The sequence below is a fragment of the Mus pahari genome, chromosome X (genome assembly GCF_900095145.1).
Source record: "Mus pahari chromosome X, PAHARI_EIJ_v1.1, whole genome shotgun sequence".
NCBI lineage: Eukaryota > Metazoa > Chordata > Mammalia > Rodentia > Muridae > Mus > Mus pahari.
The window spans coordinates 28,485,433-28,500,901 of NC_034613.1; the positions used below are offsets into that span (position 1 = coordinate 28,485,433).

Here is a 15,469-nt window from a genome sequence, read left to right on the forward strand (position 1 = left end):
GCCACACATACTCACACAGTGGTGATCGCCACACATACTCACACAGTGGTGATGGCCACACATACTCACACAGTGGTGATCGCCACACATACTCAACAGTGGTGATCGCCACACATACTCAACAGTGGTGATCGCCACACATACTCACACAGTGGTGATCGCCACACATACTCACACAGTGGTGATCGCCACACATACTCACATAGTGGCATGTGTCCCATCCCCATTCACACACAAAACAAACAAATAAATGTAGATAAAAATTCAAAACAAAACACAAAGAGATTGAAAATTTCTGAAAACTGAGCTGGTGGTGTTGCTCTGGGGAAAAAAAAAGATAGATCCAGATTAGAAGCAATAATATATACTGAGGAAACTACTAAATTAAAATGTTTTTATCTAATAAGAGCTATTTTTATTAAATTTGTGACCATTTTTTAAAAATTTATTTATTTATTATATGTAAGTACACTGTAGCTGTCTTCAGACACTCCAGAAGAGGACGTCAGATCTTTTTACGGATGGTTGTGATCCACCATGTGGTTGCTGGGATTTGAACTCAGGACTTTCGGAAGAACAGTTAGTGCTCTTACTCACTGAGCCATCTCACCAGCCCATTTGTGACCATTCTTATGCCATGGCATTTAAAACACCTTACTCTTTTTCTAGGGAAACAGAGAAATAAGGGATGCTCTGTAGCCCTCTCAGGAAACCCTAGTACAAGAAAAGACACGTGGGTGAAACAAGTCCAACAAGGTCAACTGACTTACTAAATAAACTGTCCCTCTATTTCATACTCCAATCTTTCTCTAGGGATTGCAAGTTGAGGATGTCTCTGAGTTGAGCCACCTGGCCTGCCCCATTAAGATGAAAGACACAGGGAACAGAGATGATGTTTAGTGGTATAGCATTTGCATCTTACAAAGTCAGAAAAGAGAAGCCAAACACCAGGTAGAAAAAGATCACTGTGCCCATGAATTTGCCTGTGGTCAAATCTGATGCAACCTGTTCTACACAGCTGCAGAGTAAGGGAAAGATGATGCCCACATACCCATCCCCAGGAAGGTTTGCTGTGCGTTCCCACTGAGGTTTGCCATACGGCAGAGCACAGCACCTCTCTGGTAACTTGTAATCAGTGTAAGTATTAATGGGTTTCAGAATCGTGCTCCCTACCCATTTAAAGAGGTAGATTTTACAGAAGAATGTCACACTTGGGCATCATTAAGGGAAATCAAGAACCAGTCTAGTTGGGCTTGCCATCAAAAATCCAAGTATGGATTTTTTCAGAGATCTTACTTTTACCAAGTTTAGTTATCCAGAGGATCTATAGTTCGCTATCCACAGTAACGAGCATGTGGCAAACAAACAAAATTGGCTTACTAGAATAGCAGCAGCAGTCATTCTACCTATTTAAATCACTGCATATGGACTTTTAAATGAATACTTCAGAAATATCTCTGGCTATTATTCCAAGGTGTCTGATTCTAGCTATCTCTAGGAGCCCACAGATAGAAATACCTTGGAGAAATGAAAAAAATCTGTGAAGAAGATAACTGATCTGTGAGTTAAGAAATTCCTTACCAGACAGTTCAAGAGAAGGCTAATGTGTGTTTGACAAGGCTTGAGGTTCTTCTCTTTTCTCATCCAAACCTGTAAAGGATAGATGGATGGATGAAGTTACCAGAAGGCTACAGAAGGAACACATGCACCACACCCACTCTTTGTGTCCCCCTAGCATTTTTCCATCATACCCTATAGGAACGAAAAAAAAAAAAAAAAAAAAAAAAAAAGAAGATGAAGTAGCTAAAGTGCTCTGAAGTTAAGACATGGGAAGTGAGGACTGAGTTGAGATAGCACTGCCTTAGAGACTGGTTTGGGAAATCCATGGCTGGGGTTAAGGGAGAGCAATTGAGTTAAAGGAAACCCCTATGCATGCCATGAGTCTGCCATGCAGTTCATTGTTGGTGGGACAATACTTAAAGCCAAAGACTAGGCCTCAGAAAGACTAGTACCTACCAAAACTAAAGAGAATAGTTAGGAAACAGCCTTACTGCAATTTTCTTCAGGAGCACCCGGAGTAACCGAAGAGCTTCAACCCGCCTCCGAATCAGCAAGTACTTCCGCTCCTCCCACTCTCCAGAAGGGTCTAGCTCCTGACGAGCCTCAGGCTTGGTTTTCACTTTTTCCTTTCTTTGCCGGTGTCTGTCTCTTTCCTTCAGAGCTCGCCTCCTGTCCCTGGCCTTCTTTCTCTTTTCTTGGGCTTTCCTTACTTCATCTTTTCTTTTTCTGAACAACAATTAAGGCAATAATTATTAGCCACCCTGAAGAACTAATAATCATTTAGGCTTCCAGAACCCTTTGTCTGATAACCTCAGGACCTGGAATTGACAACTCATGGTAAAAACAAAAACAAACAAACACAACAACCAGGGCTGGGGGGATAGCTCCATCAGTAATGTGACTGTCTTGTGCATACGAGGACCTGACTAAGCAAGGTATGTACACTTTGATCCCAGTGCTGGGGAGGTAGAGACAGGTGAATCCCTGGGACACTCCGACCAGATAATCTAGAGTATTTAGCAAGTTACAGGCCAGTGAAAGATCCTTTCTCAAAAACAAAAACAAAACAGGTGGACAGCATCAGAGGAATGACAACTGAGGTCCTCTGGCCTACACACATACACACACACATACACACACACACACAATGTGAAAACACATACATACATACATACATACATACATACATACATACATACATATAAAAGAAATAAAACACATGCCCCCTAAAATAAAAAAAAGAACATCAATCAAAGGAAAAGACACAATTTTGTGTGTAAAATACAAATATATAACGGATACCTTATAGACACGGAAGGAAGGACAGAAAGAAGGGAAGGAAAGGGCACTCTGGTACTTTTATGTGATGTCATGAAGAACAGGCAAGAAAATGAGCAGCAGATTCTATTCTGAAGGCAGAAAAAAAGGGCTATAGTCTAAACTCACGAAACTAATTCTAAGATAGCTGAAAAGCTCAGAAAAACAAGCAGGTCATGAAACCAATCCACCCCATTCCCTGGAGGGGGGAGGGGGAAGCCCGGAGTCTCAGACATAGTGTGCCCTGATAAAACAGGACAGTCATCACAGTCACAGAAGGATGTCACAATTCTCACAAGCCTTAAATCCAGGGGGAGGATTTAGTGTGACAGTGATTGCTCCTGCATACCAGATACTCAGTAAATGTGGGACTGTGATAGGCAGTCTATTTTGGTTGAATGGGGCTTGCTCTGATGACCCAGTAGAGAACTCTACAAGGGACGGAAAAGTGAGCCACGTTCCCAGAGTCAGGTGCCTGATACCACAGAGCCCCCAACTCCATGATTTTGTGACCATAAGTCACACAATGTCCCAAGTTTCTGGCATTCTGGCCCATACATAAGTAAGGATCTCAGCTCTTCGTTTGCTTCCCCACTGGGCAACACAGAAGATATTCCTTGGCTTGGAGATTAGCCCCCATACGGTATACAAGTAGAAGTTTCTAGAGCAGAACTGGAGAGAAGACTCAGTGGTTAAGAGCACTCACTGACTGCTCTTCTGAAGGTCCTGTGTTCAAATCCCAGCAACCACATGGTGGCTCACAACCATCTGTAATGAAGCCCTCTTCTGGTGCATCCATATCTGATGCCCTCTTCTGGTGCTTCTGAAGACAGCTACAGTGATAAATAAATCTTAAAAAAATAAAGAAGTTTCTAGAGCAAGTGCGAATCTACCCAGTACACAGGCTGCAAAGTGGACAGAAATAACTCCCAATAAGCAAAAAAAAAAAAGGACACCCCTAAAGTGAATGTAGATCCAATGAACAACTGAGCCTTGACAGGTCTGGGCTCAGCCCGTTTGAATAGTATGAAGACAGAAAACTTCAACTTTAACTGACCACGCCCCTCCACCTAGCCAGAAAGAATCTGTTCTGATAGGTTTTCACTATTTGCTCACTTATTCAGTGTGTATGGTGTTTTGTCTGCATGTCTGTGCATCATATGTGTGCCTGGTGCCCTCAAATACCAGAAGAGGGGCTTATATTCCTTGGGACTGGAATTACTGGCAGTTATGAGTTACTACGTGAGTCCAGAACATCTGGAAGAGGAGCTAGTGCTCTTAACCACTGAGCCATCTCTCCAGCCTCCTCATTTTAAAAATGTAACTTATTGTCCTTTTTTTCCCTCTTTACTCTAAGGTTATATGTTCATGTGTGTATATATATAGATATATTCTCAATGGAAAGAGAGCCTATAGAAGAAACCCTTTTCCAACTATGTATCCAAGGGAGTTAATAATATATAAGATATATGAAGAATTTTAAAAACTAACCATCAAAAATCAAATTATCCAATTAATAAGTGGACATACACACTAATATACAATTCTCAAAAGGAGTGCAGATGGAAAATAAGTATATGAAACAATGTCTAATAACCATCATCGTCAAACCAAAACTACACTAAGAGCAGGATAAAGAGATGGCTCAGCAGTGACAAGTACTGGCTGCTCTTACAGAGGACCCAGGTTCAGTTCCCAACACCCACATGGCAAGTCACAACTACCTATAACACCAGCTCAAGAGGACCTGACATCTTTTTTGGCCTCCAGAGATACGAAGCATGCTCATAGTACATGTAGTCAACACACACACATACAAACATTTTTAAATGCATCTTAAAACTCCACTACAATTCCATTTCGCCTCTGTCAGAATGGCTATTAAAAAGAAAACAAATAACTAATGCTAGAAAGGATACAGGGGCTAAGGGAACTAGATAAATTCAGTTATCACCTCATGAAAATGTGGTAAGAAATAAAGGGTTATTACCTGGATCTGGAGTTAGCCAGAGGACAAAGGATTATCTAAATAGAATGTTTGGCCTGGAAATGGCAGAAGGTCTGGCCACATTTCCTAGATGTGACCAGGCAAAAAAAGGGAGAGACATGGAACAGTGTCGTTAATATTTTTAATGGTGTGGTTTATATAAAAGAGAAGGGGCCAGGAGGTAAAAACTGGGTTATCAGAGCCTTATAAAGCTGGTGCCTGTCCTTTCTTGGCAAATGTTCAGCAATGGCCTAGGTAGGCAAATGGCAAATAATCTACTTAGCTAGACTGAAGCCCCAGCACTGGTAAATAATATGGTGAGACTAAAGGAAGAAAATAGAATACTCCAAATTCACAGTAAGAATTCTGGCCAACAAGAAGAATGATGGTCCCAACAAATCCACAAGTCTGTTACTTTGATTCTCGATCATTTTAGAGGACAGAAAACTTTTACAAGTTATTTTTTCATTTTAAATTGGTAGTCTAGGAAATATTGGCAAACTAATACAATCTCTAATTTAGTAGGTCAGGATCATCACTATGAACTTTCAGCTCATGACTATAGCTCACAGATGGGATGCTAGCCTAGTAAGTACAAGCCCCTGGGTTCAAACCCCAGCACTGCAAAAAAAAAAAAAAAAAAAAGAAAAGAAAGAAAAAAAGTTCCTCATTCTTACTTAAAATCCTTTCCCCCAGATTATCCTTCTTACTTGTTCTCACTTCCAGGCATGCTTTTCTGATTTCTTGATTGTATCTATTTCATTATCTGCAATCAAGACTGTCTTTGATGGAGTTTTTTATCTGTGCCAAAGCCTACCCCATATTATCTACTGAATCTAGCCATTCACCCAAATGAATTAGTCCAAATCTCAAAAGGAACAAAACCTCTTCGTTGTTAAAATTCAGCCCGCTTGCTGCAACCCTGTAGGTGCAACAACAATAGGAACTAACCAGTACCCCCTGAGCTTGAGTCTCTAGCTGCATATGTAGCAGAAGATGGCTTAGTCGGCCATCATTGGGAAGAGAGGCCTCTTGGCCTTGCAAACTTTATATGACCCAGCACAGGGGAATGTCAGGGCTAAGAAGTAGGAGTGGGTGGGTAGGGGAGCAGGGCGGGGGGGGGGGAGGGTATAGGGAACTTTCGGGATAACATTTGAAATGTAAATAAAGAAAATAATAATAATAATAAAAATTCAGCCCGCTTACCTTTCAGCTACTTCTTCTTCTCTTTTCTTTTCTTTTTTCCTCTCTTCCTCCAACTCCTGTAATTTTAGCCTTTCCTGATTCCTCCTCTGTATAGCTCCTTCACTGAAATGTTTGGTGGTATCAAACATAACCTGTCCCAAAACAAATCAAAGATTTCTTAGAGAGGCTTGTCAATTGACTGGATGGATCCCAGATGAGAGAGAGAATGCTAAAACAGTGCACAGCAATTCCAAACCAAACGAATATGAAATGCCCTCTTGGAATCCCAGCCATGATGCTTTGCTGCTTATGGGCCAAGGACTGAATGGTACTTGCGGGCACTAGGATGTACTCTGGCAAAACCTTTGAAATACAATACCAAATTACCGTCTTACTTTCATACAACTAAACTTAAGTGTATCACAATATTTTTTGGTTATTTTTATTTAATTTTTGATAATTTCATACATGTTTGCACTGTATTGTGAATATAGTCATCTCCTTACCCTCTCTGATTACCCTCCCACTCTAACAACCCCCCACCTCCTTCCCAACTTATGCCCCTCCTACTTTCACGCCTTCAATGTTTTGTGCAGGAGCTTACTTTACATACGACCATGGGTAGCATCCCAGGGCAGTCTAGGCACAGATGAGAAATATATTACCTCTAGTAAGTCATACAAGTCAACCAGATTGTTGAGTTGATGTTGTTGTTTAAGTCAGAAAAGATAAAAATAATAAGCATGACATGGAATGGGGTAGGCAGAAAAGAGACAAGAAAACTAACCTAATAAGATATCAGATGAACTATGGTTTATATCTTGAAATATAATGAGTAAGTGGGATAAGGAGATATTCTCATAGGCTAAAAGAGGCAGATGTTCTGTTAACTCATCAGTATACAGGAAGTCTCTAGTTTCATCCTCAGCACCATGAATAAAAAAAATAATAAACAGGAAAACTAGTTATTGAAATATACCCAAGTGGACTAGGGATATTATAGCTCAGTGGTAGAGTGCTTGCAAAATCCTGGGTTGCATCCCCAGTGCTGCAGAAAGTAAATAAAAAAATAAATATGCATTAAAAACAATAAATTCACAGCCATGGTTCCTTTTAAACACAAGTAGTTACACACACACACACACACACACACACACACATGAAACTGAAAATGCAAATTCAAGCCAACGCCAAAGACTGGTTTAGAGAAGAATTTAGCTGTGTCTTTTCCATTGTTGGGTTAGGCCTTCAGGGTGATAATCGATGTGCCTCCTAGAGACAGCTACTCGGGTCAGCATGTGTTGATGCCTGTGCTGCCGGGCTACTGTACAAGCAACCGGGAAATGCAGAATTCTTGCTTGAGTACCCCAGCTGGTCCAGGGGACTGAGCTTATTGGTTCCATGGGATGTGTGAATCAGGCCACAACCCTTGCTCCCAGCCGATGGTTCACAATAAACCTGCCAGAAGCCTGCTGAGCGTCTAAAGGCTGCTGTACTTCTGCCTAGGCCAAGTGATGCAAGGCTTCAGCCGTAGCTCCGAGCAGCTGGGTGTCGCCACAGCTAATTTTTTTTCCAGAACAAATTTCCAGTTTATGTGGTCCACTGGCACTTATTATAGTTCCTCTGGTGTTGGAAGTGGGAATGCCCATGAGATGGTGGTGAACACAAGGCTGGAACCCATAGCATAAGAATGCGAAAAAGTCCAGAGAATCACATATCATGTATACCTTCAAAGAGGACTTTTATGAGGAAATCCTCTATGTGGCCGTTGTCGCCTACCTTGGCCCAGAAAAGAACTTTGATTCGTTAGTACCACTTATTTCAGTAACTCATGAGATTGAAGAAACAACTAAATGACTAGATTTACCAGAACATTTTCTTCCAGGGTTCTAAAGACAAAATTATGAATGGTCATGGATGAAAAATGACCTTATTTCTTCATCCACTGTTTCCTAGTATTTCACTGTTCATAAACTATGTAGTCTCATCTTGATTGTATTTTTAAAGGCAAACATTTTTCTATAGCTGTGAAATTAAACAATATGATGTAGTTATTCTACTGTGCTTCAGTTGCTGAGTTCAATGCATCCTACTGTAGTAGAAATAGTCATTTCAATGAAGAGGCTATTAATACAGTAAGTTAGTTAAAGTGAATCACTACAAATATAGTAAGTGCATTATAATGGGAATAACATGGTGTATACAAAAACCAAGTCAGCGATTTGAGATAAGAACCAAAAATCTTAGGGTAAAATACCAGCATATTTGTATAGCATATGCTACCGAGCAGAGAAAGCTTCAAAATGTATTAACAGAAGTTTGGTAAATTCATGCCTTGCCCAAGGAGGAAAACCAGGCTCATTTTTGCTATCTTGTGCATTAATATATTGTTGCAGGCATGGAGACTTTTATGAATTTTGTCTTGCTGATTTCCCATGTGCTGTCTCTGTGTCTGTGTGGTGCATCCTCAATTCCAAGTGGCCTAGATTCCCTCTGCCTATCGGGGGGTTTTGTTTGTTTGTTAAAGATGGTGTTTTTCTGTCCCGCAGATCTCGCTTTTGTGTATGTATTTTATAATGCATCTTTCTCCTTTTCAAAACAGTAGCTATTCTTTTCCTTCAATACTGTTCTTGTCTTTGGTTCCTTCTGGCTTGAAAAGGCTGTCAGTTTTTCCCATTAGAAATGGCCTGAAATTGCACATTTAAGAGACTGTATCTATACTGTTGTATTCTATCACAATAGGAATCGTGACTAAGTGTGTGCCTGTGTTGCGCTCTTACGGTTTTGCAGGATTTAAATGAGAACACAGGCCAGGTGTGGTGGGTGATACCTGACTGAAAACCTAGCATTTAGGAGAATGAGGCAGGAGGATCACAAGTTTGAGGCTGGACTTAAGCTACAACAGAGTGAGTTGCAACCACCCCATCTCAAAACAAAATAAATTAAAACTAAAGTTAATTAAATGCATAAATGAAATACCCATCCATTTGTATATACCAGTTTCTTAACACAAAGTGCTTATTTTTCCCCTAAACATACTAATAATCAACTAAACTATGAAACAATTATAAGATTTATTAAAATATATAAGCTATCCTGGCAGTATACACCCAATATAATTTAATGCTAGACTAGAGGGGCTTTTTATTGTATTTGAGATAATAGAGTTTTAGTTAAATGTCCTGTCTTTTTCCTCCTATTATCTATAACTTTTAGCCAATTGGGTCCTTTAGTTTGTATAAGCAGAAAGTTAAAATCTTGGGATATTAAGGAACTTCAATTACAGATTTCTCTGGGCCTGTCAGATATATTCCCTATATTCTTGCTCATTTCAGCAACAGATTTTTCTAGTGGAGAGTGATGTATAGAGAAGGTAATTTTTAAAGATACCTCATTGTAAATCATTTCTGAGATGCAGGAATTAATTATAATTACTGTGAAAATACACACATAAAGCCTACAGAAGAACATTAAAACTGTCAGAACAGGAATGAAGTAATGGAGAAATGTGGGTGGATATATATATATATATATATATATATATANAGAGAGAGAGAGAGAGAGAGAGAGAGAGAGAGACTATGTTTGTATATGTACATGTGTGTTTTGTATCTATGTATTTTAAATATAAAAGAATTAAAAAAAGCAACAAACTACATTATCGTAAGTTTGGACACTAAAAACGTATAACAATCCCCGCAAATTTCTCCACAGAACCTAGGACTTTGTGGAAGCTAGGCAAGCCCAAAGTTCAGCTACATCCACTGTACCAGCTCCTATGTTCTTGGAGACTTGAGTCTCAGAGAGTCCAAGCTGTTCTTGAATTCCTGATCCTCCTGCTTCTGTATCGTAAGAGCTGACACCAAAGACACACAGTGCCATACCTAACTGAAAATATAGTATTTAATGTTGCAAATCCCATATCTAAAAAAAGGCTCAATTATTAGTGGCTTTATATGACAAAGTTACCAGCCAAACCCAGAATGGATAAAGCAGTTTTATGTCTGTTAGTAACTATGTTCTCATTTAGCATGTGACACTATTTTATTTCACTTTATTTTTTATTTTATGTGTATGGGTATTTTGCTTGCATGTATGCCTGTGTACCACCTGCATGCCTGGTAACCACAGAGGCCAGAAGAGAACTTCAGATACCCTGGAACTGTATTACAAACATTTGTGAGCCACCATGTGGGTACTGGGAACCAAACCTTGATCCTTGATCCTTGATCCTCGATCCTCTCCAAGATGCTCAGAAGATGTGTCTCCAGTTCCAATGTTTTGATATTTTATTGGCACCTTATATTTTGCTAAATAGCCATTGCTTTTTTTGAAAAAAGAAGTATATTGTTTAGGGATTAGCTAATTGTGTACATTTTCCAATTTTTTTAATATTGTGCTTATATATTATAGAAAATTGACAATAGTTCCATTTTGGTAAGTCTAAATGTGTCCAGGCCTTGAAATAAATCTTGATGAGGGTAAATAAAGCAGGAAGATGACCAAAGCAATCCCAGACATCAATGAAGTAGCATGCCTACATAGACAGGCTGGTTTTGAAAGCAAAGGACACGGGCCTTTAGGATTTTGATTCAAGGGAATGAGGGAGAGAAGTGCTCTCCTTGTGATTTCAAACTTCACGACTCCCTCTCACAGCAACTGTCAAGTACAACAAGCATAGGAACTCGTTCCATGGGAGGCATGAATAATCCTTTAATGACCTCACAAAGCTTGGGCAGAGACCAAGATGGTAGGAACCAGCATTTTAAAATCACAGAGGGTGGGCTACCTGATTTCAGAAGCTTGGATATTCACATTAAGCTTGTGTTTCTTCCTAAACATACATGTATAAATGATAGCATGCATCTCTGCATCACTGATTGATCAGAGCCTAGTGGAATCTAAATACATTTAAATTAGATGCTTCTTTCCAACACGGGCCCAGGATCAGTGGAACAGTGAAAACTGAAGTCCGGATCCTTCTTACCTTAATATTACATGCCAGAGCTTTGCCATCATCTCCTTTAAGCATCAGCTTCATTCCGCGAAGGGATTCCATGGCTTTTATAAAGTCAGTTGACTCCTGGTATTGTATAAAGGCTTCAAATGTTTGCAAGCCAAAGTTAAAAGCCCCAAAGCTCCCACCTGTCATCACTTCTCGGTAGGGGTCAAGCATGGGGATATCCACATTCTTGATCTTCCCAAAACTCTCAAAGACTACTCGAAGGATCTCCTCACAGGGCTTCTCTCCACTGGAGCCTTTAGGTGCAAACCACTTACAGGGCAAGCCTTCAAAGTAGATAGAATCAGGGCTCTTATCATGGTCTTGTTCTTCAGCTCCCTCAATCACTGAGGCCTCTTTCTCTTTCGGGAAGTGTTCCCACTCTCCCTGGGCATCTGTCGCTACTACTTTTAAGTCCGTTTTCAAACCATTGAGCTTGATGATCTTCCCATGTAACTTGGCTTTCAGGATCTGAACCAAACTTCGTGTTTCAGCCTCACCCTCAAATCGGATGAAGTCTTTTGTACTCTTGGAGAGTCGCACTGTGGTGAACTGGTCAGGGCAAATCAGACTTTTCAGTTGGTCAAGAACTTCCCAGTTAGAGAAGGGCCTCACAGGTTCTATACATTCTGGGAGCAACACGTTGATCATTAATTTTGCTATAGGCTTGAGGTAGAGGTGCTGAGCAGCACAGAGCTCTGTTGCCTCAGAGTTATCATAAACCACTGTGACTGTCATGGTGTCCTCACACCACCTTAGAGGACAAAAGAGAAAAATTTAATACAGATGGAGCAAAACACAGATTGGGACTGTGAAATGGTATTACCATTGCTAGTCTTAGATCCAACAGATAGAGGGAAAACATACTAAGAGTAGAATTAACATATAGCTCTTGAAACTAATAAGCAATTATAGTAGGGTTATAGGATACAAGGTTAACCAAAACAGTCAATGACGTGCCTACATGCCAACAACAAAGTTGAATTAGATATTTAAAGCATGGTGCCAATCCAAGTATGGTGGCTCCTGCCTGCAATCCCAGCACTCAAGAAACAGAGACACTCGGATTGCTATGACTTTGATTACATCTTGATCTAAACAGTTCCAGATTATCCTGAACTACAAAATGGGACCCTGTCTAAACTTCCCCTTCCTTCAGCAACAACAGCAAACCCCATGATGCATTTATATTACTACCAAATCCATGGAATGATTAGGCAGAAATCTAACAAAAATCTTCAAAAGATATATACAAAACAAACTATAAAACTCTGATGAAAAATATCAAAGAACTAAGTATGTGCAGTAAATCAATAAGAAAGATCAACATGCCAATTCTTTCTGACTAGATCTGTATGTTAAACATAACCCCAATAGAAATCTTGACAAGTTATTTTCTGGATCAAATATAAATTCTAAGGCCAGCACATGGTGGCCCATACCTTTAATCCAAGCATTCTGGAGGCAAAAGCAGGCAGAACTCTGTGAGTTCAAGGCAAGCCTGGTTTACACAGAGGGTTCTGGGCCAGTTAGGGCTATATAATGAGACCCTGCCTCAAAATAAAAAGAAAAAAGATTCTAAATTTTAGACAAAAGACAAAAACCTAAAATAACCAACTTAGTATTGAAGGATTGGGGTGGGGGTAGAATGACACTCTCTGACTTCAAAAGTAATCTAACACCATAGTCGTTAAGATAAGATGGTGCATATCAAAGAAAAGACAAGTAGATGTATGGAACAGGATAGAAAACTCAGAAATAGGTTCTCATAAAGTCTATGAATGTATGAAGTTAGTCAAGGTAATCTTTTCAATGAGTAATGCTGGAACAATAAATATGGGATGAGCCAAAATGGGCTGAAAAGATGGTTCAGATATTAAGAACCTCTGCTCTTGCAGAGGACCAAAGTTCAGTTGGCTCAAAATGGACTGTAACTCCACCTCCAGGTGATATTATACCCACCTCTGCACTACACAAGCAACTAGACTCCTTCATACATATCACCACACATGGCCACACATAACTAATAACAATTTTTTTAATGAGCTTGTTGCAGGATATTTGATATTCTGTGAACCCTGAGATTGTATTATTTATTGGAAAAACCTGTTTCTAGATGTGGTGTGGTTTATCCATTAGCACACACATTTAATCCCTCTGGTTGGAATACTGGCATGCCCTTAATACACACCTTTAATCCCAAACAATGAAGGTAAAGTTTGTAGAAGGAAGCACCCAGGTTTGAAAGTGATGTCTAATTGAATGGCAGACAGAGTGACAAATCAGAGCAAGATTTCACAGAGTAGGATACGCAACTCATACGAGAAGAGAGAGGAAAGGGAAGCTACTTCAGGGGCAGTGCAGAGAGAAGGAGGCAGGCAGTTTTCCTGGGAGAGCTTTACAGAGACAGGTTGAAGAGAAACGAAACTAGCCACAGGTGAAGACAGAATGAGCCAGAGAATTCGAAGGAGCCTGAAGAGTAGAACAGATTGCCAAAGTGAGTATGAGGCCAAGAGAAGCCAGATTGAATCAGTTAGTTTGGAGAGCAGTTTTGAGCCAGAAAAGCTGACTTGAACCAGCCACCCAGAGCTCAGAAAGCTCAGAGCCTATTTAACAGCAAGTCTCGAAGGCTGAAAACATTGTAGGCCTAGATTAGATTGGATGGAGGTTAGAAGCTTCCAGGACTAGGCCTAGGTTAGCAGACTGAGGCAGTAAGCCTCAGAGATAACAATTATCACAGGGGAAGACAAGTTACTTTTACAGGAGCTAGCTGTAGCTGAGAGATAGAACATTTTCCTACCATGTGTATGGCCCTAAATTTGATTCCAACAACAGAAAAATGGACAAAATATCTTAACAGTCGTCTCCCCCAAATTATACTGGTGGAAAAATAATTTTAAATAGTGCCTCTCATAGATGAATTTAAAAGTCTAGGTTATATTTTTTTATATAGCTTAATTGAGATTAATTTCTAAATTCTTTTAGTACAGATCTTTTTTTGTGATGTCAGGAAATAAACCAAAGCCCTTGCACACATGAGACTAGTACTTTACCACTGTACTACATCCCAACTCTTAGATTTAATATTCAGAAATCACCAAATCAAGATTCAGAAATCAGGAATGCTTTGGAGAAAAAATGAATTACTATAAAAGATAACCTGATTTTCCCAAGAAGACCTGATTGTCAATATTTAAATTTTTTATTTTATTACTTTCTGTGTATGAGTATTTTGCCCACGTGTATGTCTATTGTACCATGTGTGGGCAGTACCCATGGATCCCAGAAGATAGAGTTAGATCCCCTGCAACTGGAGTTACAAACAGTTGTGAGCCATCATGTAGGTCCTGAGAATCAAACGTGGGCATTCTGGAAGAGCAGGCAGTCCTTTAACTGGAGCCAATTCTCCAGCATTATAAGTCATTTTTAAAATGATCTCTGAAAATCTCAGCTAAGGCAATTAAAAAAAGAGAAAGGAGATAAGTATCCAGTGGGCAGGGAGAAGTCAAATCACCCATTCGCACATAACAAACATTATCTGATATACAGAAAAGCCTAAAGACTACCAAAATATGTTAGAATTGATAGACACGTTACAGAATACCAAATCAATATATAAAAGTTAGTACTGAGGGCTAAAGAGATGGCTCAGCAACTCAGAACACTTGCTGCTCTTGTAGAGGACCAGGGGGTTAGGTTCTCAGTACCCACATAGCAGTTCACAACCATCTGCAACTCCAGTAACAGGGGATCTGATACCCTTTTCTGGCCTCCACTAACACCAGGCATGCATGTGATGCACTGACATACATGTATGCAAAACACTCATACACACAGAATTAAAAATAAATATTAATCTTCTTTCTTTATTTTTGAGATAAGTGCACACTACACAGGCCAGGCTGACCTGGAATTCATTATGTAGACCATAGTAGCCTTGAGCTACTTGAAGTCACAGAGATCCACCTGCCCCTGCCTCCTGAGTGCTGGGATTAAAGACAGATACCAACAAATCTGGCTTATATTCCTATACAACAATGAAGAAACTGAAAAATCAAGAAGATGAATTCATTTGCAATACCTATAAAGATACCTAGAAATTAACTTAAGCATAGAGGTTAAAGAACTCTACAATCAAATCTATAAAAGACTGATGAAAGAAATTGAAATACACACATAAGTACACAGAGAGACAGATAGAGAGAGACAGACAATAACAGCCTGGAATGTTCCTGAACTGGAAAAATTCATATTCTTGACATAGCTATACTGTTCAACATAATCTACAGATTCAATGAAGCCTCCATCAAAATAACAAGGACATCCTTCACAGAAACAAGAGGAAACAGTCTTAAAACTTGTATGGAACTGCAAAAAAAATCCTGCCAAAGTAATTCTGAGCAAAATCTAACATGACA

At 39.7% G+C, this 15,469-nt stretch overlaps 1 protein-coding gene and 1 pseudogene across 1 annotated transcript in view; one reads left to right on the top strand and one right to left on the bottom strand.

The window, feature by feature from the left end:
- LOC110313768 (A-kinase anchor protein 17B) overlaps positions 1 to 15,469 on the bottom strand; it is a 42,080-nt gene that overhangs the window by 6,257 nt on the left and 20,354 nt on the right. Inside the window, 4 exon segments of the mRNA XM_029534521.1 lie at positions 1,582 to 1,650; positions 2,052 to 2,286; positions 6,071 to 6,201; positions 11,037 to 11,805. Of these exon segments, the coding sequence (XP_029390381.1) occupies positions 1,582 to 1,650; positions 2,052 to 2,286; positions 6,071 to 6,201; positions 11,037 to 11,789 (1,188 nt within the window). The 5' untranslated portion in view covers positions 11,790 to 11,805.
- Positions 7,534 to 7,970, top strand: LOC110313670 (annotated as a pseudogene).